General features: G+C 38.8%; 2 protein-coding genes across 2 annotated transcripts; one reads left to right on the top strand and one right to left on the bottom strand.

The window, feature by feature from the left end:
* The first annotated feature begins 522 nt into the window (after positions 1-522).
* LOC110957808 (uncharacterized) lies at positions 523-4,365 on the top strand. Its single transcript, XM_022204010.2, has 5 exons — positions 523-632; positions 2,410-3,159; positions 3,250-3,312; positions 3,417-3,495; positions 3,593-4,365. The coding sequence occupies exons 1-5, from the start codon at positions 566-568 to the stop codon at positions 3,762-3,764; spliced, it is 1,131 nt and encodes a 376-aa protein (XP_022059702.2). The 5' UTR covers positions 523-565; the 3' UTR covers positions 3,765-4,365.
* LOC110957807 (excitatory amino acid transporter 2-like) lies at positions 4,354-17,118 on the bottom strand. The gene is made up of 10 exons (XM_022204009.2): positions 16,899-17,118; positions 15,210-15,362; positions 13,098-13,348; positions 12,891-12,999; positions 12,397-12,523; positions 12,005-12,238; positions 11,088-11,282; positions 9,947-10,081; positions 7,786-7,996; positions 4,354-6,865 (listed from the first exon to the last, which is right to left on the bottom strand). Exons 1-10 carry the CDS (start codon positions 17,083-17,085, stop codon positions 6,794-6,796), a joined length of 1,674 nt encoding a protein of 557 aa, XP_022059701.2. The 5' UTR covers positions 17,086-17,118; the 3' UTR covers positions 4,354-6,793.
* Positions 17,119-25,798: the final 8,680 nt, after the last annotated feature.

The raw sequence follows: 25,798 nt of genomic DNA, 5'->3' as shown, positions 1-25,798 counted from the left end.
TACTAATTTAAGTGTGCTTCTTTAAAAACATTAGAAACTGTTAGAATATAGCAATAAAGTTAGCTTTTTGAGTGCTTTTTCTATTGATTAGACAAGTTGTAACTATTTTTGTCGCTTTTTTTGATGTGTTAATACAGATTTTTGATATTTTCTACAGTCTTGCTGCCATACTTCGTACAATATTCCACCTGGCAAAGATTTACACCCTCATCTGTCGTATTTAGCATCATTTTACTTCACGGTATGTTGATCAGAGTGAACCTCCCAAGCACATGGATTAGTTTTCATCTGTATCATTTTATCACGAGTGCTCATATGGTGTGCCCGAGGACGAGAAATTGAATAAAAAGAAACAGCGTGAGAATGTGGGTAAGGAAGAGGGTGTGTCCAACAGGTTTGCCAGCCTTCCTGTGTGTGTGTGTGTGTTTGTGTGTAACTAGGCATTGTAATGCTGTGACACCTGCCTGCCGCTGTGTATAAAAGGCAGCAGCGTGATTCATCTACTTCAAATAATCAGTTGAGTGCCTCAGTAACTTCAAGCTCTCTGACAATCTCTGACGCCAAGATGAGGAAACTTCTTTTGGGGCTTTTTCTTGGACTTCTTGCTGTTGTCCATTCAACACCTGTTACCTGTAAGTGACTTTTATTTTTATTTTTAACATCCTTTCTTTTTGTTTTCACACTATTTCTCCTAAATCAACATTTTATATTTTAGCTGTGCGTCTTTGAGGTTTGTTAAAGGATTTGAAAGCTAAATCATAGAAGACAGACTTCTTGCTTACATCCTGATTCAAAAGGAAAAAAATAGCAGCCACATATTTATTCACGGTCGCTGAAATTCTCTGGTAAAATGTCATTCCAGCATCTCAGGGCCGCAGAAATGGATTTGTCAGTCCGACAAAGTCATTCTTTTATGCGAGACCTCTGAAATTTCAATAATTCCCATGGTGTCCTTTCCTTCACCCTGTGAGTCAGCACTTCCCCTGCCGCCACCTAAGATGCTCTCTATGTTTCAGCTCCGACTCTTTCTGTGAGAATCCTGTTTCATTGGTGCGCAGGTCTCACCGGCACCTCCAGATCACACACAGAAAGTCTTTGTAAAATGTTCCGAGCTGCTCCAGGAGGCGCATTAATGCGTTTGTCTTGAATACGGTGAAACCAAAGATCCACAAAGTAACCTCAGAGGGAACACCGGCGTCGAACATGACTGGGCAGAAATGCACAGTGGAGATGTGTGATTTGATTCTCAGGCCTTTTTTAATGAACTTTATTTAAACCCTTTTCAACCAGATTATGTCTTATTACAGTCAGTGATGGAAAAAGTTCTTCATTACAGCATTGAAGATATCAAAAATGTATTTAAATTATCCAAAGCAGGTGTTCTGCAGACATTTACGTCATTTCACGTTGGAAAATTAGATTGTTTAGGCTGTTTTAGCAGTGTGTAAATAGTGTTTTTTTTACAGCATTTTACTGCCCAAAGATAATACAGAAAGAAGAAAAAACAAACTGATGAACAAATTTGCATCCATCCTTGACTTTGCTTTAATCTTTGCTTTTTTTTGCTATGAAATATTGAACAATTCAGACTCACTGGGCCCTGAGCAATAATTTAAATGAAGCTATCTGAGTGAAAACTTTCTTCAGTTGAACTGCTTATAATTCAAAGAAACTCAAAGATACTTCTTTTTTGGAAGCAATATGGTGCGAAAAACCCCAAATTTGTGTATTTTTTTAAGATGGAAAATCTTATTCCTAAAAGTAACCTGTAGTTGTAGGTAAATAAAGTGAAAAAAATGAAATATTTCCTGATAAAATGTAGTGGAATAGAAGTTTAAAGCAGCATAAAATGAAAGAACTACAAGACTTTACCCGAGGAAACCCTAAATGTGTTCTTCATTGAAGGGATTATTATTGTAAAACATGACTGAGTTATAATGCAGGCAGATCAAATCATAAACCATGGATATTTTGATTTATTATGTGGCACATTATTGCCCAAATTATTCTCCCGTTTTTTTCCTTAATGATGTAAACCCCTCTCGATTACTTTTTTTCCAACTACAGCTCAGAAAAAGGAAAAACTCACGGTCTGTTCAAGTTGTACTGGGTGTGTCATTTATTAAAACTGATGCTTTGATGAAGCTGCTTCGCTTTTGTTCAGCCACTAATGTGCCTATTAGTCACCCAGGTTAATCATTACTGTGTCCCACCACACCTTATCAAAGCAGCCCGCAAAACAAGCTAACACAAGAATTTGGGGCGAAGCACGTAAGCTCTAAGCAATCCCTTTGTGATCCATGAAAAAAAAAAAAACACTTGGTGACTTTCCTTTCCGCTCATGTCAGGGCTGGCAGGTAAATACTTAAATCTGATCCGTGTTTTTTTTTCCCATCTTCTTTGTTCCAGCTGTGACCCAAGTCCCCGTCAACAATGAGGATGACGTTTTCCGGGAGGCCATGACGGACGGCTTTATCGTCCTGTCGCTCACAACGGAAACACCCAAAACGCAATCGACCATCGAAGCATCTCAACATTTTGAGTCCACCTCAAACGCAGATGACGTTTCCAGAGACTTTGTACTCACAACTGAAGTGTCCAAAACAAACGCAACCGTTCCGGCATCTCAACAGCCAGATTTCGAAGACATCGAAGGAAGTGCAGAAGGAGTCACCAACAATTTCTGGCATGGAGGCTACATGACCACAACTTCCACGCAGGAAGCCTCAAGCGCAACCGAGTCCACGACCTCCATGCAGGAAGCCCTCGGTGCAACCGAGTCCACAACTACGACCTCCATGCAGGAAGCCCTCGGTGCAACCGAGTCTATGACCAGCGGGTTTGATCCCAACGAACTACCGGCCGAAACCACAACCGTCAAAGCCTCTCAGCAGCCGTTCTCCGATGATATGTCGGAGGGCAGCGCAATGGGAGATAGCGAAGACATGTCCACAACCTTCCCCTGGTTCGGAAGTTCCACAACCACAACCTCCACCAGCACCGATTCACCCGTCAGCTCACTGAGTACTGATTTTGGATCCGGAGATGAAGAGCTTGTCCTCCCCGCCACAGTCAATACATTAGGCTCAGGCTTGGGCTCAGGAATGATTGAGGAGCCAGCAGTATCCAAAACTGGAAAAGTACAACTGGTCAATATGGGTAAATATCTTAATACTTGATCCTAGAATTGGTATTATATTTCCTTTTTGAGAGTTTTATAATATTTTTTTATGTTCTTTCATGGTAAAGAAAAACCAGCAATGGTCGTGGAAACACAAGACCCCGAACAGCACAAAGGTCACACTACACCAGGTAAGTCCAGCGAAAGTACCGCAAAACAAAACAAAAATCAACCACATTTCTGCTTCGGTTTGAGACGTTTCATTTGACTAACCCCTGCTCTCCCTTATGTCCAGGTTGGATCATTATCGTCGGCTTCATCGTCGGTGTTGCAGCACTTGTGCTGCTCTGCCTCGCCATCGCTACAAGAGACAAGTGAGTTTTGAAAATTAAAAGGAAAGCAGCAATTTTTATTAATGTTTAACATCTTTGAGTTTATAATAATTAAATTCTGCTGCGTCTAATTGTGCAGGTGGAACGGACCAAGCCAGGCATCCACAACAAAGACCGAAACCAACCCCTCGAACCAGCAGAAGGGGCTGGAGATGGAGACTTTCCTGCCCAGGGAGGAGCCCATGGAGAACGGAAAGGCAGCGGAGTACACAGTCATCCCCCTGGATGAGCTCTCAGAGAGTTATTCATAATAGCCCGGTTCAGAAACAGACTCTCCGGAGGCTCGACACCCATCACACAAACCTAAGACTGTATTTGAAGCAGATGAATTCCATCAGAGGAACCGAGCTGTTCAAAAAGCATCTCTGAGCCTCGTATGAATGATGGTCTGTTGCGTTATTTTTTTTTTTCCAGTGGTGACTTTTAAAAGCTTTTACCTTAACTTTGAAGCTGCGGTAATATTTCGTATATTTATTGAGATGCTACAATCTCATGTAAAATATAGAAAACTGGTCAGGCAGTGTGAATGTCAATTATTTCAAAAACGCAGCTGAAAAGTCTTTACAGTGTTGTTTTTTTCCTCTTCCTGACTTTCCGTTGTAATTAATTATTGTGATTTTTGATGAAAAGAGTTGTGTTTTTTATTGTATGTTTGTAATAATGTTATTGAAAACTGTTGTGGACTGTAACTTATATTAAGCTGCTCTGTCATTTTCTCTGTGTTCATCATAGAAACTGTACTAAACTCAAACAGCACTTCAGCGGCTGTAACCTGCACTTGTTCTTCATTCATTCACTGTATCGTATCCTCTTTTAAATGAGAAATAAACACAACAGCAGTTCATCAATAAACATTTATTTGTTTCCATTAATATTTACAGACAAGTATTAAAACCTTTACACACTTTCAGTCCGTTTTCCGGACGAATACTTTTATTTCTTTGGTCCATTCAGTCCTACGTCCTCGCATTTAGTCAGTCAAGAAAGAAAAGGAACATTTTTTTTTCTTCAATACATTCTCGGACCAATATGTGCATAGAGTCAAAAATAGAAAATACAAGTTTTATCATCTAAAGATGGTACAGTGTCACATGTTCATAGAAAACACTCGCTACACTAGGCCAGAACAAATTCTAAATCAGAACGAGGACCAGTAGAGAATCAAAGGGATGGACAAGCGAAGTAATGAATGAATAAAAGATGGGATTTTTGACATGAAATCAGGTTTTTGCTCATAATTTATGAGAAAGACTCTCTTCCAAGGCGGCGCGTTGAGCCAATCGCTGGACGGCTTACTGAGGTCTCACAACAAGTAGACAAACTGTAGCTGCCAACACCAATATTCTCACGCCTCCTAAACCGCCTCAGCCTTTAAATAGCCAAAATGGGTCATGAACAGCAGCCATGAAAGAAGAGAAAATTGTGAAATATTGGACTTGCTTTTCCAGAAAACCATTCGCAGCTCAGAAGTTTCTCCTAAAAACAGCATTTTTTTTGCAAATAAACAACGCTAAATTCACAAGCTACTGAGACATCTAGTGGCCCAGAGAAGAAACTTAACTTCTACTAACATTGTTGCATATATTTATATATGTATATATATATGTATAGTTAGAATCTTTATAGAAATGTTTAGCATAACAAAAAAAAACAATTATGATGACAAAAAGTTCTATACATTTGATTTGTACATTTTATCTAAAGAGAATATATACACAAAGTGCAAGGAGGCACTTTAAAAAAAGAGTATATAAGCTGTTGCTTATATGACAGAGAAATTAAATAAACCAGTTTCAGGTTTATGAGGAGTTTCTACCGAGAGTGAAACTCAAAAACACGTTCATATCAAACTGGAATCAATGACCTTGTTGTTGCGGCATCAGACTTATGCGAGTGCTGGAGGCAGAATTTCGTGTGCACTTGCTAAACAGACATGACCATAGCTTATTAACTAAAAAAATATCTTTACAAGCTTGTTCTTTCTTATCTAAATCTGCAGTGTGAAGTCTAGAAAATAGTAATAATCCTGTAAAGTAGGAGCACTCAATGTAGTAAAAGTTAGAAGGTGGGGCTGTTTCCAATCGCTCTGCTAAAGAATAATATTCTACTGAAATAATGAATCCAGAAACGTCTTAGTCATCATACTGACTGCACTCTGCATGTGACATCTTCAAGGCAAGGTTGTCATATAGCAAAGATAAAATAAACAGTGTGAAATAAAACACAGAACAATGCACTGGCCTGCAGAGAGTTTGAGAGGCGATTCTCTTTTTTTTTTTTTTTTCTTTTTGTTTTGTTTTCAACCTCCAACTTTCTAGTTCTTCTCTTGCTCTCAGGAAACACACATGAATCCAGGACACAGGCAGACCGCTAACAGAAAGTCAGTGCGTCACACATGAAAGAACACACACATACAAAAGAGAAACAAGAAAGAGAGAGAGAGAGAGAGAGAGAGAGAGAGAACTACGAGGGCACCCTTCATGTCCTCTATTTTCAGCTTTGCTCTCTGCAACACATTCTGTACTGTTTGCTGCCACATTTAGAGGCCACGCCTTCCTCCTCTTAAGTCCTAAGCTTCACTTCTTAGGCTTGACCGTGTGTGACATCAGGGAATAATCCCATAAGTCAAACAGTCAAAAGTAGTGCAGTGATTTAAACGTCCTGCACTTCCCTGCAAGCGCCACCAGAAGCGCTGTATTTTTGCTACATAAATTTAGTTTTTCATTAGACGTCAGAGCATTTCAGAAGTCATAAAAGCCATTCACAGTGCAACAACAATGAAGATGCGCTGATTGCGAACATTTCACTCCGGCTTTTTTTTCTTTATTTTATCTCTCACTCTGTCCTTGTGTTTAATTCAACAGGCAAGGCCATCGTTCACACATCATCTCTCTGCCGTTTAAGCTACAAAGAAAAATGCTTCAATAGAAAAGGGAAAAAAAAAGCAAGAGTTGTTGCACAAAGAAGAAGGTTTTTTTTGTGTTTGTTTTCAGGACAGGAAGCTTGCAGCAGCACCAAGTAAGGCCCTGAGTGTTGTCAACTGATTCCTCCTTGAATGAAATGCGACAGTTTGTGTTGTTGGTGCAAATGCAAGATCTAATGCAAGTTGTTGGTTCGCTCCACTGGCTGTCCGACAGTCCGTCCTTTAACCTTCTCTTTCTTTGGTGTGTTTTCTTGTGTTGTTGTCGTCGTTTTTTTGTGTGTTTTTTTTTTAACAGTTGTGTCGGCAGAAAGCAAAAGCTGGTGAAACTCAGGGTAAGGTGCAGCGGCTGCGTCTGCTTTACGCGCATTTCCACGGTTCCTCTTCGACAAGAGAGAACGCTGCGGTGTTGCCATTTTTGCCCATGGTGACCTGAAAGCAATTACCAAGAACAGCTAACTATTGGGGCCAAGGCACCGTTATTTACAGCGGTTGGGAGCAGAGAAGCCATCAATTCATTACATTCAGGCCATTGACCCTGGGCTTAAGTTGAACTTGTGAACACAGACAACACGTCATCTCAAACGCTGATGGAATCAAACAGCGATTCCGTTTACAAAATCATCATACTGTGCTTCGTTATTGACATTGAAGCTTAAATAATTAGAGTTTTCCAGAGTTGGCCATGTATTTTATGGATTCTCTCCCCAACCGAATTACATTTCTAATACTCAGAATTACACAGGCAATGAAATATCGACAAAATTTGAAGTTTGTTTAGGAATCTAGCAGCAAAAACAAATCTGAAAATAGGCATTTCATGGAAGTATGCATCGCTTTGGATGAGATTCGGTGAAACAGCAGTCTTTATGTGTACCAACTCTTTGAAAAGATGCCCAATTATAAAGAAATAAAAGTGTAATTTGGTCAGGGCTGCCATAAATACATGTCCAATTAAGTAGGCAAAAGAAAAAAAAATCAATAAATCAGTGCATAAAACAACAAAATACAAGTCAAATGAAAACAAGACAATGCATTGGGTGTGATTGATGTGTAAAATAAAAACACTTTCATTTGGGTTTCACGAGATGATGATGGTAAAAACCAAGTGGAATATAAAAATGAACAGCTTTTTGGTGAGGCTGGTATCACAAAAACTGCTTTTTCATTTAATGAAACATGACGAATGTTTATCTTATTAAAAACACTTTCAGTCTGACATTTACTAGACACGAATACACCGACGCAGGAAGTCACACAGAGAGGAAACACGAGCACAGACACGAGTGAACACAGAGCTCAGGGAGGATCTCCTACATGCACGTCTCTATGTCCGTTAACGTGAAATGTACCTTGCAGTCGTCTATCAAGATTGAGTTGTGGTGAGAGTATACATTCTGGTTGGTGTTATTTTCAAAGAATGATTGTGTCTTTGCCATCTCAAACTCGTCCATCCGGGCCTGCTGGGCGTCGTACAAGTCCAGCTCGTCTTTGGAGAGGTGGTACACGATTCCTGCTCCGTACGAGTCTCCGACCACGTTGACCGAGGTACGGAAACGATCCCTGCAGGTGGCAGAAGAAAATAACATCTAAGAACCACACTGGAGCAAGACAAACACATTTTTCTTTGAATGCAATCATCTTTTTAGCCTCGGTAGTGGTATGTTTCTCTGCTGTCAGTCCTCTACTGCGGCTGAAACTGAAATATCTCAAGAACCACTAAGTGGTTTGACGTGCTGAGATGAGGAGTCTTGACTCACCATGAGTTTTTTGGGGTGAATTTTTGCAACAACTTGGCTGTATTGACACAAAATTGAATCTTTTTTACGCCTTTTGATGAATTCTAATGACTTTGGTGATCCAGTAACATTTAATCTGCAATTATCAGGTCAAAGTTGCAATTTTTTCAAAACTTTCAAGACTCAAATGTCTCAAGAACTATTAAGTCATTTGACATAAAATTAGGAAACAAAAGTCATGGACCCCAGATGATAATTCTTTATTAGTTCTGGAGACTTTATTGATCCATTACTATTTAATCAGCCATTATCAGGTCAAAATTACATGTTTATCAATGCTTTCAAAAGTAAAACATCTCAAAACTTATTGAGTTGTTTGACGTAAAACTGTGCAGAGACATTAATGGTCCCCAGATGATGAATCTTTATTATTTCTGCTGACTTTATTGATCCATTACCATTGAATCTGTCATTATCTGGTAAAAATTCCATTTAGTTCAATGCTTTCAAACCTAAACTGTCTTAAAACCTATTGAGCTATTTGACATACACATTCATGGTCCCCAGATGATGGAACTTAATGATTCTGGGGATTCTTTGACTTTCTCACTGTGAGGTTTCATCTGAATTTTTATGACAACTTGAATTTCTGTTTTGTTTTTTTTAATTTCTATTGACTTTGGCGATGCATTACCATTTAATCTGCCAATATCAGGTCAAAATTTTCAGTTTTTCAATGCTTTCAAAATAAAAATGTCTGATGATGTACAGTTGTTTGACATAAAACTGTGCAGAGACATTCATGGTCTCCAGATGATGAATCATAATGATTATGGTGATCTCTGGACTTTCTTACAATGAGGATTTGTGCAAAGATCTTGCAAAAACCTATATGGATTGACACAAAATTTAGTCTCTCTCACTTCTAATGACTTTAGTGATCGATTAACATTTAATCTGGAATTATCAGGCCAAAATTTACATTTCTCCATCACTTTTTTATGTCAGTACTATGGGTAAATTAGCCAAATCCAGAATGTTTCTGCGCTACTTGGCACGTAGAAATAGGAAACACATATAGAAAGTACACAAAAGGAAGGCTGTTTGAATAGTTAGACTCTAATTTTTTTTAAATTTCCACCTTTCATATGGATTACTCACAGCCTCATTCAGCGAACAGATAGCCTACATGATATCTGCACTGAGGCAAGTGTGTAGGTGGAAGCAGTTTATTCCCAGATGAGTAATATCGGTGCCGGAACCCTGTTTCTGTTTTTGTAAACATTTCATGTAGTTACCCAGCATGTTTTCGGAATTAACACAAAGGTGTCACTGAGTGGGAATAAAAAAAAAACAGTTTTCATTTAGAAAACTTGTGTAAGTTTATTTTACACCCCCTAAACATATGTTATAGGCCAGTCAAACAAGCACAGCGCTTATTTTACACCTGCAAACAGCTGTGAATTAAAATCTGTTTTGAAGCTTTTTTTTTTTTGGCTGCAAAACATGTGCAGCTCTAGAAAGTACAAAATATATACAGAAGATCCTCAGGCCATGGATAAACAGATAAATTATAAAGTGGAAGAATGTCAATAAGTCAAAGAAAACTAAGCATTGGGTTGATTTTTAAAGCCTGTAAAGCAGTGGACTGTCACAAGGCAAGCAAACTTTGTGAAGCTTTACAGTGAAAAAAGGACATTAAATAAAAAGTAAAAGCCGTTGTAATGTGTCTGTGTGTTTTTAATAGTGGTGCTGGTGTTGATGTGGAGCTCACAGCAGCCAGTCGACAGCCACCAGGAGGCTGATGTCCTGAGTGGGCAGACCCACCGCCGTGAGGATCAGAAGCATGGTCACGAGTCCAGCGCTGGGGATACTGGCCGCTCCGACGCTGGCCAAGGTGGCTGTCATGCTAAATAGGAGACAAATTCAGCTCTCAGCAGGAGGACAAAGCACAGGCTGCAAGGCTTAAACACACTGCTGTTATTTTACACTTCAAACACAGTGTGCACAATGCAAGGGTTATGGTTTTATGATGTCAGCTGGAAAATGTCAGGGTTTTGGGGGCTGTCACAATTTAAGACCTATCATTGTGCAAGGACATATTCTTACCTTTTTACGTATGGTAGTGCAATTTTTTGGAGTATTTTTATTTGCTTTACATCAACATAACCCTTATATCCCAAGTTTTAATGTATTGACTTACACTACCATTCAAAAGTTTGGAGTCACTCAGACAATTTCATGTTTTTAATGAAAACTCACTCTTTTATTCATGTGCTAACATAACTGCACAAGAGTTTTCTAAGCATCAATGAGCCTTTCAACAGCATTAGCTAACACAATGTAGCATTAGAACACAGGAGTGATGGTTTTCTGGATTTCTGATTCATTTAATGTTATCTTCATTGAAAAAAACTGCTTTACTTTCAGAAAAAGGACATTTCTAAGTGACCCCAAACTTTTGAATGGTAGTGTATGTCGAAACGGCTGCAATAAATTGCTTAAAAATGCAATAAATCTAAAAAAATAAAATAGTTTTTGTTTTGTTTCACTTATACTGCAAAATACAGAAATTGCTGTATTCCTTCAAATTTGTAAATGTAACAAAGTTGCACAACATCCCGTGGTCTCGTTTATAAAGACTTCTGTTATTTACTTTATTGTGTATTTTTACAAACCCATCACTGCAATGAAAAAGCGCTCTGAGACACACTGAATGTGTGTAATGTTTGTGTAACTCCCCAGATTTTAGATGCAAAAAGAACAATCAACCTATCTTATCTGGTTTCAAATCTACCACCAATCAAAAACGAATATGCAATCACAGCGCCAGGGCTACGCTGGGCTCTGCAGGGTTAATGGGGAAAAAACCCTCAATTAGAGAAGGATGCCACTCTTTTGTGCCAAACTCTCACCTCACAGTAACAATCTGACCCCAGTCGAGCTCGATCCCGTTCATCTGAGCGATAAAGATGGCTGCCACGGCCTCGTACAGTGCCGTGCCGTCCATGTTGATGGTGGCGCCCACCGGGAGGACGAAGCGCGTCACTCTCTTGTCGATGCCCAGGTTCTCCTCTAAGCATCTGAATGTGACAGGCAAGGTGCCGGCGCTGCAGCGAGAACAACAGGGAAATGAAGATTCATCATTATGGCAATCACAAACAGCATGCAGGGCGGCTCAGTTTGCAAACTTTGCACCCAGTTTGGCAGCGAAAAAACTTGCAGGAATAAAGAACTCCACAACAAATTACGAGCTGCCTGTTGAGACTTGGTTTAAATGGAGCACACTTGCATGGGTAGATTTTAAATTTAATTACACCATTCTTCTAATCATAGTGAAATAAATTCCCTCTGAACTATGCTAATTTATTCATTCTTGCTCATTTTTTACATAAAATTGATTCATTGAGGCCAAAGTTTCTCTTGACTTTACATTCACCAAAAAGAAACACAAAAAAATAAACTTTAAATTCAACTGAAGTGTTGAATTTCATGAGGACAGCGGCGGTTGTGACTCAGCGGTTGCTCTGCTTGTTTTGTCTGAAAATTAAGTGTTTTTTCTCGTAGGTGGCGGAGCAGCGAGGAGGCAGGAACTTTTTTTAAAAAAAGCTCACCTCAGGAGAAAAGCAAAGAGTGAATGTCCTGCCATTAATAAAACATAAAGGAGCTATATCCCACATGGAGGCCAAGTCCAAAGGTGTTTCTGGCAAGAATGCTGCTTAGATACCACTTGATATGAAAGTTACTGTTGACCATAGATGTAAAGAATTCAAGTATGCATCAAAACAAGCTGCCACAAAAGCCTGAATTGGCTTTTCTTCTCTTTTCATACCTGGATGCTGTTCCGAGTGCAGTGACCCAGGCCTGGAATATTCCCATAAAGAACGTGAAGGGGTTTTCTTTTACTATCACAAAATAGATCAGCGGAAGGAAGATGCCTCCATGGATGATGAGGCCTATGATCACGGTTACCATGTACATCCCCAACTGCCGTGCGACCATCTCCAAGTCAGCGATGGAGATGATCTTTCCACAGATGAGGCAGGCGATACCGACAGGAGAGTACCTGAAGAGGAAGACATAATGGCATGCTTTTACACCAAAATATGTGTGCAGTATGCTGCAAGCTGTGGGATATTCTTCACAAATATGTCCTTCTACCGCAGGGAATGTTTTGGCAGCTCGACTTGATGTGAAACGATGCTCGCGGCGATCCGCACTCACCACATAATTGCGCCAACGAGCCTCATAACGATCTCATTCAGGACGTTGAAAAACTCCAACATTAGCTTGGCCTTCTCTCCCATTTTGCCCATAATGACGCCAAAAGCCACAAAGAATCCAATCAGACCTGGGAGACGCAGAACTCAGTGTGAATGCAGGGCTGTTTTCAGGTCACGTTCCATCCCTATTATTAATCGGCAACAAACCAAACATTCTGCAGCACAATACAAGGATCTCATTTGAACTGTCCAAAATGCAAATCTTATAATAAACTTATAACACTTAGCATAAAAATATCACCAAAAGTAGAAGTAAAAAAGCCATGGAAGGATGTAAAAGTTCAGCTGGATCTGAATTCATTACAACATGGAGCCAAGAAGGTTTTGTTTGTTTTCTTTAGCAGCTCTGCTGGTTCCTCATGTTTTCCAGTTTTATGTGACTGAAAATAAAAAAGTGTTTGTTCGATCTTTTTCAGCCCAAACTTCTTCACCTACCCAGGACGTTCATCCCACTCTTGAACTGAAGCGACCTCTTGACTGTGAACTGTGGAGGCGCTTTGGTTCTGTTGGTGGGCACCGGTATTTTGGTGATAACCGTCTGGATCTAGATGAAAGGAAGAAGGAAAAGAACGAGCAGTTGACATATGATTCAGATGTTTGTATTTCGTGGTGGGTGAGCGCTTTCTTCTGCGTGACTCCTACCTGCTGGAAACAGGCCTGCACCAGGTTCTCTGGGAACAGGTTTCGGATGAGATCGAAGAAGGCGTCCACGCTGGACACGTCGTCGTTCTTCTTGCCCTGTCCCAGATTGGCCTTCAGCTTGGGGTTTCCGGGATGGATGAGCAGCACCAGGATCACCCCCAGGACGGCTGCGATCACCGTCGTGGACATGTAGTACACCATGGCCCTGGTTCCTAAGCGCCCGCTGGATTTGGCGTCCAAACCGGCCAGTCCTGGTGGCATAGGAACAGGAAAACAAATAACAATGTATGACAAATAAAGAATACAATTATCATTTGTAATTATTTAATTAATTATAGATTTATATTTTAAAACATTTTAATTATTTTTTAATTTTTACATATTAAGTTATTTAAATTAAATATTGGTTTATTGTTATTTCTACAAATTTTATTATCATTATTACCACTACTATTACTACTACTGATAATAATAACAAAAATAAAAATAATTAGAAATCAAATATAATAATACATTTAAAATGTATATATTATTATTATTATTATTATTATTATTAATTATAATGACAACTAAAATAACAATAACAATTATTACATTATTATATATGTATGATATATAATAATAATAATAATAAATCTAATTATAAATCAATGATCATAACACATTTATAATTATACATTATTACTATTATTATTATTAACAACAACGATTCTATTATTATTATTATTATTACAACTACTACTGTAAAAAATAAACAATAATAAAAATAATAATAATGCATTTCTGTATGAATGTATTATTAGAATCAATTTATAAATAATAATATGGCAAAAAATAACCAATATCCAAGTTTTTTTTAAATGATAGCAAATATATATATAATATTGTGTGGTCGATTGGAGCTGCTTCCTGATTAAAATATCACATTTAAATTGATCAGCTAACCTCCTCAAATTGCTTCCAGTTCTTCCAGTCAGTGCTGTGAACTGCGAAGGCTCAGCACACAAGGATTATATAATCTAGTAATAAGGTGCTGTGATTATGAGGAAAAAGTCTGTACCAGAATATTTTAATTGAATTGTTTCCAAAGTGACTGAAAGTCTTAAGATTTATAAGAAGAACAAATCTCAACATCCACTCTAATTACATATTTGTCTGTAGCTAGACAGAGATGATGATAAACAAGTTAAATGACATAATTATTAAAGTAGACTTACTCATTATCGGTAAAAATATTACAGACAAGTTCAGTATCAGTGTATTTGCAAACACACTAATTAAGAAGCTTCGCCTTTTGACTAAAGATAAAAAAACAATAGAAAAACCCAGTTACTGTGTGGAAACACAATTACAAAGAGGCTATATAAGAAAGTTGTGTACAAATTCACGCTATATTATCATCATTATATCAGCTGCATATCTGCACTGGCATCATATCATCTCTGAATATATAATGATGCTCTTTGATTCATAAAATTGTGGTATGGTAAAAGTTAGTGTATATGCTAAATAACTTGATTTTGAAAGATTATTAGACACTATGTCCAAAGCTACATTTTTAAAAAGATATTTCAGACACAACTCACATAAAGATGTAAATTAAATAAAGTTTACAATAATCTATAAATATAGATAATATACATAAAGCATAATATGAAGGAAAATGTTCCTGTGATATGTTCTTTTATTTGCATATATATGTATTTTAGTGGACATGCTGTAAACACAGCAGATCTACAGGTAGCTATGTCTATTTACTGTATCACAATGGATCTTGTAGTTTTTCCAAAATCACATGCAGTTTATGTTTCCACCGAAAGTAGTTTTCAAGATGGAAAAACAGTAACATCTGTGTTGTTGTGGCTCCTGTCTGTCTCCCCACAAAAACAAGAATTTTAAGAGGCATTTCTCAGTTTGCCAAGAAATAACCTCCCCCCCCCAAAGAAAAAACCCCCAAAAAACAAAAAACAAAACAACAACACAAAAACCAAAAAAATAAAAACAACACCCACTCTCATCTCTGCTGCTGCAACTCAACTCCCAGGCAACAACCAGCAGCAGCGTGCGACAAATTCAGCACGACAGCAGCAGCGGCCACCGTATCTCACCCACCTGTGACCAGACTGGAAACAACAAGCGGCAAAATAAGCATCTTCAGCATCCTCATTAGGATCTCCCCGGGGAAGGCAATGATCATTATAACGTCGGCGGGGAGAGGCGATATGTGCCGCAGAAGCATCCCGGCGATGGAGCCCAGAAACACACCTGAGAAAAGACAAAGCCGGCGAATGTCAAACCTGCAACCTTTATTTCTGAAGCCACAAGCGTCCGAACAGCCAACACCAACAGCCGCATGCTAAATAAAATCATCTGGAGGCTTAATCGCCGCCCCAACCTTTCATCTGAGAGCCACGGTGTGTTATCTAAAGACTCCAACTAAAAATAAAACTTCTTAAGGTCACATGTTTCTTCTCACAGCACGGAATAAAATACTGTAAGCAAACCAAGAAGCTAATTAACGCTGCTTTAAATGTTTCCCTGCTTGCTGTACAAGTAGTGACAGATAGCTTTTTGTCAAAAAAAAACAAAACAATTAAATAAATTCTATATCAGGCAGTTTTTTCTTTAATACATTCGAATTAAACCTTCAAGTTAACTGTCACTTTACTGTATTACAGTGCAATTTAAATGCACCCAGAATATAATGAAGCCATCTTTCTTTTGCATGCTTGTTTTTTTTCTTAACATCCAGATGTATTTAAATGGAATAAAGTGAAGAAGAAGATGGTTGACCCAAAAGGTTGAGTGGATTTTTCATAATAAAATGTAGGCGTTTTACTCCTAAAACTGCCCAAAGACATGCAAGTGAGAAGAAAATCCTCCCACATGGAAGAAAACATCTCACCTGACCGAAAACCTGATTAGTTCAGATCCTGGATCAACAGCAGGAGATTCTGGCAAAGCTTTAATTTGAAATCGATTAGATTTGTTCAATTTTTCTAAGTCAGATTTTGCATTTTGCACTTGTTTGAGTAAGTGTTGGGTGGTTTTTTGCTCTCAGTTTTACAATTGATCTTGTAATTTTGAAGTTTTATGAAGTAACACACAAGTTTTGCCAACAAATTTAATGTGTGAATTCATAAAATGCTAAATAGTGTAGTCTATATATAAATAATGAGAAATATTGAAAGGTTTTCTGACTATTTTTTGTGTTTTGAATGCCTTGCTGAATGATTTGCGTGACATACTGTCACATCTTACCTGATAATTCTTTAATTTGTATGTAAAAAGTGGAAGTTAAAGCATAAACATCATCATGATAATAAGATTTCTCACATATATAACTTCAACTAGCTCTTCTGTCATACAAAAAACACAATAAAAAGTGCAATGATTGGAAACTGAGGAGAGAAAAGGCCAGATAGATTGGTCAGACAACACGGTATTAGATCATGATGGTATCTAACAGGATGCCAGTGTTTATGGACTCCCGGAGCAGACGATGAAAGCTGCTGGAAACTTCAATCTCCACTGCAGCTTTTTATCTTTGGCCGCCTGCTGCTCTTGTCCACTTTCCAAGTGGCTCATATTTTTTTCTTTTTTTTGGACCAGACTCGCTGTCTTCATTTCGCCATCTCCAAATCAGCCAGCGGTCTACGTGCCTCACAGTGAATCCGGCACATTTAGCCACGGCTCTCTCACATCTGTAAACTTAAATTGTGTCACGATGCACGTTTGGAAATGCCCCAACTCATCAGAAACTCTGAATGGGATGCAGGGGCAACAGAAATTGAAACTTACCAAGGATTGTGAGAGTAAGAACCATGTTCTTCATGATCTTGTCACAGAAGGAGCTGCAAAAGCTATCGGACGTGTCCACTATGGGCTCCAGATGGTTCTCGTCCATCCTGACCTCCACTTGCTTCTGCATTTTGTTGGCACTGAAAGAAGAAAGAAGATAATAATGAGTGATGATAATTAACAACATTCACACTTATAGTCTCATATTTTATGCATTTTTGAGCATGTGTAGTTATAAAACTTGTGTGTTTTGCAGCTAACTGAAGACATAAAAGACGTTTAAATGGAATGTTCTATTGTGACTGGCTTTATGCGGAACTACCCAGTGCTAAGAGAGGCTTTATAATTCACATATATAACTCAGAAAAGAGTAGAATGTAGGTGGAACAGGGTGCACAAGGGCAGCATCCTCCGCTGTAATGTCCTGGGGTTTCCTAGCAGCCGTTGTTTCCAGCTTGTTTGTGCATAATTGGCATTGTTTGTTGGAGGGAGGCCAGGAGGGATCATGTTTTTGTGTCACTGTTTAAGCACTTCCTACATTTTGGCCGAGACGCCTGCACAAGTAAGAGTGGGAACAGTGGAGGATAATGTCAGCCTCCTACAAATGATGCTGTGGATCACTACTGGTAGGTGAAAATAAAAAATTGATTGACTCGTCTACAAGCTCAATAGTTCAGCGGCAGAGAGCAGTGACTACAACGTATTTGTGAGTCCAAACTGACTCACCAAAATCAAGAAATAAGCTGTGCTGAAATGGCACCGTGTTGGAATGCGGTTTGATTTTTGCACTACAAGCGTTCTGTGTGCCATGAGGCGCTTCGCGGAGACACGTGATTAATTTCGCTTAATTCTACGACACTCTGCATTCCGAGCGCGTGCAAAAGTCGTGAAAAGTTTGCAGATGGCCTTTTCGGAATTAGCAACTGACATTCCCAAACAATTACCACAGAGTCAATAAGGAGCTCGTGTATAATCTGCATTTTAAACAAATTATTGCAGTTTTACTCGGTAAATTCGAATAAACACAACACCAGCTGTTCCTCATATCCTCCCCTCTGGCGCCGCTTCTGCTTGATGTCTTTGCATGATAATGTATGATAATTCCAGATATTCTGCTCGTGTTTTACACCACAGATGTGAGCCCAAAAAAGCCTGCATGCAGGGTTTAACTGACTGCTGGGTAATTTTGACAAGCTTGTGTTTGGTATTCAGGTGCATTTACACTAAAGGTTTGGGGTCACTTATGTTTGAAAGAAAAGCTGTTTTGTTCAATGAAGATAACAAAGAAGTGTAGACATTGTTAATGTGGTAAATGACTGTTCTAGCTGGAAACGGCTGATTTTAAATGGAACATCTCCATAGGGGTACAGAGGAACATTTCCAGCAACCATCACTCCTGTGTTCTAATGCTACATTGTGTTAGCTAATGCTGTTGAAAAGGCTCATTGATGGTTAGAAAACCCTTGTGCAGTTATGTTAGAACATGAATAAAAATGTGACATGAAATTGTTTGGGTGACCCCAAACTCTTCAACGGCAGCGTACATGTTCAGTAATTCTTGACGTTTGTTTTCGGTGTCTCCACGACTTCTTGACTCCTTGGACGTTAATTACAGATCACGAGCTCATCCGCCCGACCATGCACCTCAACTTACGGCTCCATCGTGCCTCAGCAGCAACACTCAGGTTTGTTGTGGTCTGGCGTAAAGCCTCTTTGACTTAGAGATCAACTCTCCCCCGTGCAGCCTTTAAATCCTCTGTTGAGTACAGACGTATGTGGTTATGTAACAGCGATTCTCGTGTCTTTTGGATAACCTTGGTGATTTCAACACCTGGCGCATCACATTTTGGCTGCAAAAACACAACATAAAAACACACAAACGTCTCTCAGCGAAGGTTGTGGATAACTAGAAACCTCTCTTCCATTAAAAACTCCCCTGCAGATGAGAATTCCCAACTGATGGAGTTGCACATAGCTTCAATTCTGTGTGCTATAGAAGCATATCGTGCTGTTATTTCCACATTCGGTAACATATTTGAGATTTGAGTATTTCCCTTTGGTTCAAGACATGAAAGGTAACAGTAAGGTGAGGACAGAACCACTGCCAAGTCAATCACGCCCGTCTGATACACTGTGCTCTAGCATTAATGGGACTTAAGCCCTTTAAAGAGGATAAAATTAGCACCCCCAGCACACAAGTGATTGAGTTATGTAACAGAAAAGGGGCTTCTTAGGAAAAGTCAAGGTGTCACCACCACCTGCCAGAAAGCGTTATGCAGGAGATTACGAATTTCAATCGCAAACCTCAGCGGCCAAACCGAGCTTCTGTTTGTTTTTCTACAGCTGGGTAATAGGAAATCAGTGGACAAAGCATTCAAGAAGGAAGAAGAGCTTCAGGAGTTGGCAGAATTAGAAGCAAATAATGAACATTTTTTGCTTTGTTGGGGGGAAAAGTCACACAAGAAACACTTTGACAAGTTAATTGGATGTACAGCTGTTTTAAAAGGTCAAATGGCAGAAAAGCACAAAGTTTATGTTCTGTGTTTAGAGCGCAAAGATTAGAAAATCTATCCAACTAATTGCCAAGGACAGCAGCGCTACAATAGATGAAAAATTGATGGAAGCGTACCCATATGGCATTTATTTCTGGATGTAACAAAACACGATTATTATTGCACCTTCCCACAGAAAGTCAACCTGCCACCACCACCTGCTTCAAAGTGCTTTACAGGAGTTTAAATTCTAAACCTCACACCAAACTTCTTTGTTTTTTCTTCCATTAGAGAGCCAAAAAAGCTGCATGAGTCACGAACAGAGGACTATTTTCTGATAAGTTGAGCGATATCTCCATTAAAAGTCACACAAGACTTGAGTATATGTTCTGTGTTTGCAAAGAAACCATGAATAAATACTATTTCTGCATCATCAAGGACACTAGAGAGGATTACTAGATGCAAAATTGGCAGAAAGCATACTCTTGTGACGTTTATTTCTGGATCTAAAAAACCGTGGTTATTATTGCATCACTTCTGCATCAGATTCTTTGGGAAGAGCAGCTCAGGAACTCTTAAACGCCGCTTTGATGCCACTTCTTCAGTGCCAGTTGCTTCGATGACTCATCCCCAACTACCACCACACCACTACGCAGCTACTAGCAATGCTTACCGGCTGTTTTGTACGCTGCTTTGAAATGAAATTGTTACTGGTGGAGAGCTACTACACGTCCAGAGCAAAAATTAACAAAGTCATGACTCGTGCATTCGTAAATCCGGTCAGAATCTCCGAATGGAAAAAGTTGCTTCAGTTGTTCGAAAACCTTCTTCCTTGGAATCTGATGTACATCCACAAGCAAAGTGCTCAGTCAGCTGCTGGGAGGTGCATGAAGGTAAACTGATGAACCTGGAGGTCTGACAGAAGGATCCCAGACAAGAAGGGTGGAGTCAGCCTGCTAAGATTAGCCGGGCAGTGAAAATCCTTGTTGCTGCCCTTTTTTTGTTGTTGTTGTTGTTGTGTTTTGCTCACTCGTCTTTGCAGAGCTAATGGTTTGCTTGCTGTAATTAATAAGCACGAAGCAAAATTTTAAGTGTCCTAATGCTGCGTTTGCAAGCAAAGACGCAAAAAGTGTGAGAGTTGTCGAAGTTTCTTTCCCTTTTTAAAAGATGCCAGGCCTTTCAAAACTACACTTTAATGGGGAGAAAATCAAAGGACAGAATTCACTTGATGATATCAGATCTTGTGTTTTACGAGTTTGCGCTGCACCTTGGTGCTACTGGCCACTTTGAAAATGTTCAGTAAACACAGTCTTGGATTCTAAAATGCCATTAGCACAAGAATATTACATTAAATTACTACTTGTGTGTGTGTTTTTTTTCTTGAAATCTAACTTTAATAATCTGATATGACTCATTGTGAGTCAGTAATGGCTGATCAGATGCGGCTAATTTTCATGTTTCGGGGGACTGAAAAGGACTTTGTACAAATATCTACAAATAAAAAGATCTTTAAAAGTATGAATAATGCCCTTGTAGTGTGATTAATCTGCAGTTTTACTGGCATTCTACGGGAATAAATTAAAAATCCAAGGTCTCATGCTAGGTTAATGTTGACAGTAAACAATAATTTCCAAATTTGTGAGCATAAGAAAGCTTGTTTACCAGAATGGAGGTTGTTTATTAGAGCAAAACTGAAAGAAAAATGCTTTCTTTTTGTCTTCAGTTTCAAATATTTAATCAGTTAAGGCTCATGTTTGGTTAAGATTTCACATTTCTTACCAATTATGATGGCGGTTTCAACATGTAAGCTGCATATCTGCTCCTCAGCTTAAACCAACAGTGGGATGTTTGATGTTTTGGTTGAAGCACATAAAAAGCAAAGTTAGACTGCATGTTTGTTGTGCTCCGTTAACATGACACCGAATGTTCCTTATGTTGCTCTCAGACAAATTAAACAGCAGAAACTTAGCATAGCAACAGCAGCGGCAGCGATCTGGGCGTTGAATGGAGGTGCAGCTGTTCTCGCTGTGATTATTTTCCTCCTGGATGTGACCACGGCTTCATACCGAGAACATTTTACATGCATTCAATCTGGTGCTGTTGCCATGGCAGCGTTTATTCTTTCAATGCTGTGTGGACAAGATGATTACAAAGGTGCGCGTAATAATGTCAGAGGAGCTTTTTATCAGTTTTGACAGTTGTCACGCCGCCCAGAATCCAGTGAGCGATCAATTATTAAAGAAATGGGCCTATTATCGCCAGAGTTACCGGGTGTAGGTGTGCCGAGTAGGTGAGGCTGAAGCGTGTGTGTGAAGATTCCAATTACGGAGCGGCTCTCAGGGCCATGAGAGAGGGGAAGGGAGGCGATCTGAGAGCACATGGCCGAGCATTCGTCCCTCGCCACGCCTTTTCTCCCCTCGGCCAAGCGGCCCGCCTCATGCTGCAACACCTGACAACACGACGCCACGCTTAGACAGCAGGTGTCTATTATTAACTAATCTGTCCTGAGCCACGCTAATCCAGCACACATACACACCGCGATGGATCAGACACACCTCTGAGAATGACTTCCCTGAAACCCTGCAAGATATTCCCTAAAAATCACAAAACCAAGGACTCGTCTTTTTGGCGCCGTTCGTTACACGATCACGGTTACTCTGGAGATTTCTTTTTTGCCATCAGGTAATAAAGTAGCTTAACAGTAACGCATGTAAAATGCAAAAAGACTGAATATTTTGTTTTACGGTGTGAACTCTGATGCTCTGAGGCTTCAGTGTTTGCACACATCTCTGCTCTGAGAAATGAACACCACAAATCCTCCTCAGGACCACGAACACGGAGCCCACAACGGTTCTTAGACATGTAGGAAAAATAAATGAAAATGACAAAACTTTATACTTTTATATCCCAATTAATTTGTGCAAGATAAAGGGAAAAAAATTCTTTCTTTGAACTATAGATTTGAAGAAACAGGTGCTTGTCCTACTCATTTGTGAATTAAACTGGCCTTCAATGACTAACATTTAATTTAAAGGAATCAAGTAACACCTTTCCTTATTTTTTAACCATCATGAAACCTTTTTTCATGACTTAATATTAACACACTTTCACACATAAAAGATCGCTGTGAATAGACAAACGTATTTTTAGTACGTGTGTGTCACCAGTTTTGTGTTTTGTGGTTGAATCTGTCCTGTTTTGATGACATTTGTGATGCTTTCCTGCCTCAGAAGTACAGCTTTATAACTCCAATGAGGACAGTGTTACATTTCACAGTGCATATTTACAGTACATTCAGATCAAGTTTGATTTTTATAGTCACCGCTTTAAAATCAGTTGCAAAATGACAAAATAAACTGTTTAAAAACCCTTGAGTGCAAAAACAACCTTAAAATACAATGAAACTACATTTAAGAACTGTATTTGGTGAACATTTTTCTCCTGATATCGCCCCTTTTTCAAGCAAAGTGTAAAAAAATAAATGTGGGTTTTTAACATTTTTACATGTTTTCTTTAATTACTACTAATCAGGATTCATTAAACCACAAAAAACATTTGCATGTTAACTGTATAAAAAAGAAGCAAAAACTGTAAATAATGTCAATTAATTTCTTACTTAAAAATGATTTTCCTCGAGTTTAACCTCTTTTTCAGTAGTTTAGTAGTAGTTTAGTAGTCTATTTAATGCCAATTCTAATATATTTACACAATTTTTCAGTTGTGTTTTGAGTGACAGTTTTTAAGTTTCAGCTATTTGAATGTCATTTAAAGGTGTTACTGTTTTATAAGTTATATTTTTAAAAATGAGTTTTAACTGTCAAATAGCAGCTACATACTGTATTTGAGGAACATCCACCAACTCCACCTATTTTACTGACATTTTGTGTCACTCCTTCTGCCACATTGTCACAGCTTTTTTGACAGTTTAAAAATATATATATAATAGTTTTTGGCACCCTTGCCGCCAGATTTTCTCTCTTTAAGTGATTTTTTTTCTTTTCACATGTCTTCAGGAACACATTTTCTTTAGACTATTTAGGAAAATCTCATCTTCCAGTTACAGTAACTTACTAAATGTTGGTTACTACATTAATGCTGGAATAAAACCAGAAACTATTCCAACATCAGAAATAATTCAGTTTTGCTATATTGATTTCAGAAGTAAAACAAATTTGATCATCTTATTATAACCCATCCTAAGCGAATAAACATGCCAGAAGAACAGAAGACTCAGCATTATATATTTACACCTTCTACTGTAAATACAAATAAAAACAACTCCCAACAAGCACCAACTCTGTTAATAGCATTAATTTTGCAGTAAATGTGAAAAGTCCATTAGCTGCACAGAGATTTAGTGAGAGACCAGCCAGTCAGTTGGTAAAATAGACATAACTGAATGGATTAATGAGGTTTTCTAGGAGCCAGAGTGCAAAACTGTTGGTGCTTTGAGGGATTTAATGCTTTCAGATCAGTCAGAAGTTGAGAAATCTCACCTGGTAGTGGAGAAAAAAACTTTAAAAAAATGTATATTGTTCACAGTTTAATAATGAAAACTGCCATGTATGCCAAATTTGATCCAATATTCTGTCTATTCTGCCTACAGTTTTTAGGATAAACAGTCATTTATCATGGTAAACCTCCAGTGCAGAGAAAATACCATCTTAGGGGGTCATAAAGTAATACAAAATAACAGGACATGCAGAAATATAGCGAGTTACTGATGGGTTTTGAAGCATTCAAGCAACTTTGACGGATATTTTAGTCTTTATGGAACATCAGATTAGACGCTTAACACATTTTCAATGCCATTTTCTCTGATTATACATCATCTGAAAGCAGAGCTGATGATTAAAAACAGTAGCAGCAGCAGTTAATTATAGGTTCTTACATGTTCTCTCACCTATAGGGACACACTTAAATCTATATACGCTGCACATTGTTTTCACTGCATGACTCCAGCTAACAAAATGCTTCCAAGCTTTAAGTACTTTTTAAGTAAAACGGAAATGAATGTTGCACAATTTCATCCATAATAAGAATAACTTTTTCAAGATTTTAAACCAGTTAAAGTCTCGTTTTTCTTTCTGCAAAACTGGAAAATTCTGACTTCAGTTGGAGTCTTTTTCCCCTCGCTGGAACAAAAACTAAGACAGAAAATGAGACTGAACGCCTCATTAAGACGGACGGTCTTTGTAGTGAAGCTCGCTGACAGCTGCAATGTGTAATACGAGCTTCTGTAGATGTGCTGGGTGTGTTTACTCTGCAAGTCAGAGGAAAGCTAATTGAAAGCCCCATTTCTTTTATAGAACAAACAGAAGTTGTTTATTTTTTTTTGTCATTTGTCCTTTGATTTTCTCCAAGCGTGTGTTTTCATCACACCAAGGTCTCCTCGACTGCTAATCTGGAATCTGAGCGTGATGAGGTGACACAAAAAACACCAATTTACTGTTGCGTTTTGAAGAAAATAAGTCTGATGTTTTTACGCTGGACCAAGCTTTAATTGCTGAAGATGAATCAGTCACATTCACTGATTTTCTGCAAATACTTGTCCTGAGTGATGCCAGCCTGAGCGAAAATCAGGGAGAAATTGCGCTAACTTTCAGCTAAAAACCAGCAAAAGTTGTGAGCAGACGCTACCAGTCAAAAGTTTGGACACTCCTTCTCATTTAATGGTTTTTCTTTAGTTTCATGACAATTTACATTGTAGATTCTCACTGAAGGCATCAAAACTATGAATGAACACATATGGAATCATACAGTAAACAAAGTGTGAAATAAGTCAAAACATGTTTCCTATTTTAGATTCTTCAAAAAGCCACCCTTTGCTTTGAGTACTGCTTTGCACACTCTCTGCATTCTCTGGATGAGCTTCATGAGGTAGAACCTGAAATGGTTCTCCAACAGTCTTGATGGAGTTTCCAGAGATGCTGAGCACTTGTTGGTCCTTTTTCCTTCACTCTGTGGTCCATCTCATCCCAAACCATCTGGATTGGGTTCAGGTCATGTGACCGTGGGGTCCAGGTCATCTGATCTAAGCAGCACTCCATCACCCTCCTTGTTGGTCAGATAGTCCTTCCACAGCCTGGAGGTGTGTTTGGAGTCATTGTCCCGTTGGAAACTAAATGATGGACCTACTAAACATAAACTGGATGGGATGGCATGTCGCTGCAGGATGCTGTGGTAGCCATGCTGGTTCAGTGTGTCTTTAATTTGGAATAAATCCCCAACAGTGTCACCTGTAAAGCATCCCCACACCATCATACCTCCTCTTCCATACTTCATGGTGGAACCATGCATGTAGAGATCATCCATTCACCTTTTCTATGGCAGGTGGAACCAAAGATCTCAAATTTGGACTCATCAGACCAAAGCACAGATTTCCATTGGTCTAATGTCCATTTCTGG

This window comes from Acanthochromis polyacanthus, chromosome 2, assembly GCF_021347895.1.
Source record: "Acanthochromis polyacanthus isolate Apoly-LR-REF ecotype Palm Island chromosome 2, KAUST_Apoly_ChrSc, whole genome shotgun sequence".
NCBI classification, from domain to species: Eukaryota; Metazoa; Chordata; class Actinopteri; family Pomacentridae; genus Acanthochromis; species Acanthochromis polyacanthus.
Note: the sequence above shows the minus strand (reverse complement) of the source record. Positions and strands in the feature narration are given on the sequence as shown.

Bases quoted from the DNA above. Each gene is read 5' to 3' on its own strand.
- LOC110957808 (XM_022204010.2), top strand. From the start codon at position 566: ATGAGGAAACTTCTTTTGGGGCTTTTTCTTGGACTTCTTGCTGTTGTC. The intron at 633-2,409 runs GTAAGTGACTTT...TCTTTGTTCCAG, and splicing joins CCATTCAACACCTGTTACCT to CTGTGACCCAAGTCCCCGTC. The intron at 3,313-3,416 runs GTAAGTCCAGCG...CCTTATGTCCAG, and splicing joins CAAAGGTCACACTACACCAG to GTTGGATCATTATCGTCGGC.
- LOC110957807 (XM_022204009.2), bottom strand. From the start codon at position 17,085: ATGTTGTTAATTATCATCACTCATTATTATCTTCTTTCTTCTTTCAGT. The intron at 11,283-12,004 runs GTATGAAAAGAG...TTCTCGCTGCAG, and splicing joins GCACTCGGAACAGCATCCAG to CGCCGGCACCTTGCCTGTCA. The intron at 6,866-7,785 runs GTACATTTCACG...AATTGCTTTCAG, and splicing joins TCTTGATAGACGACTGCAAG to GTCACCATGGGCAAAAATGG.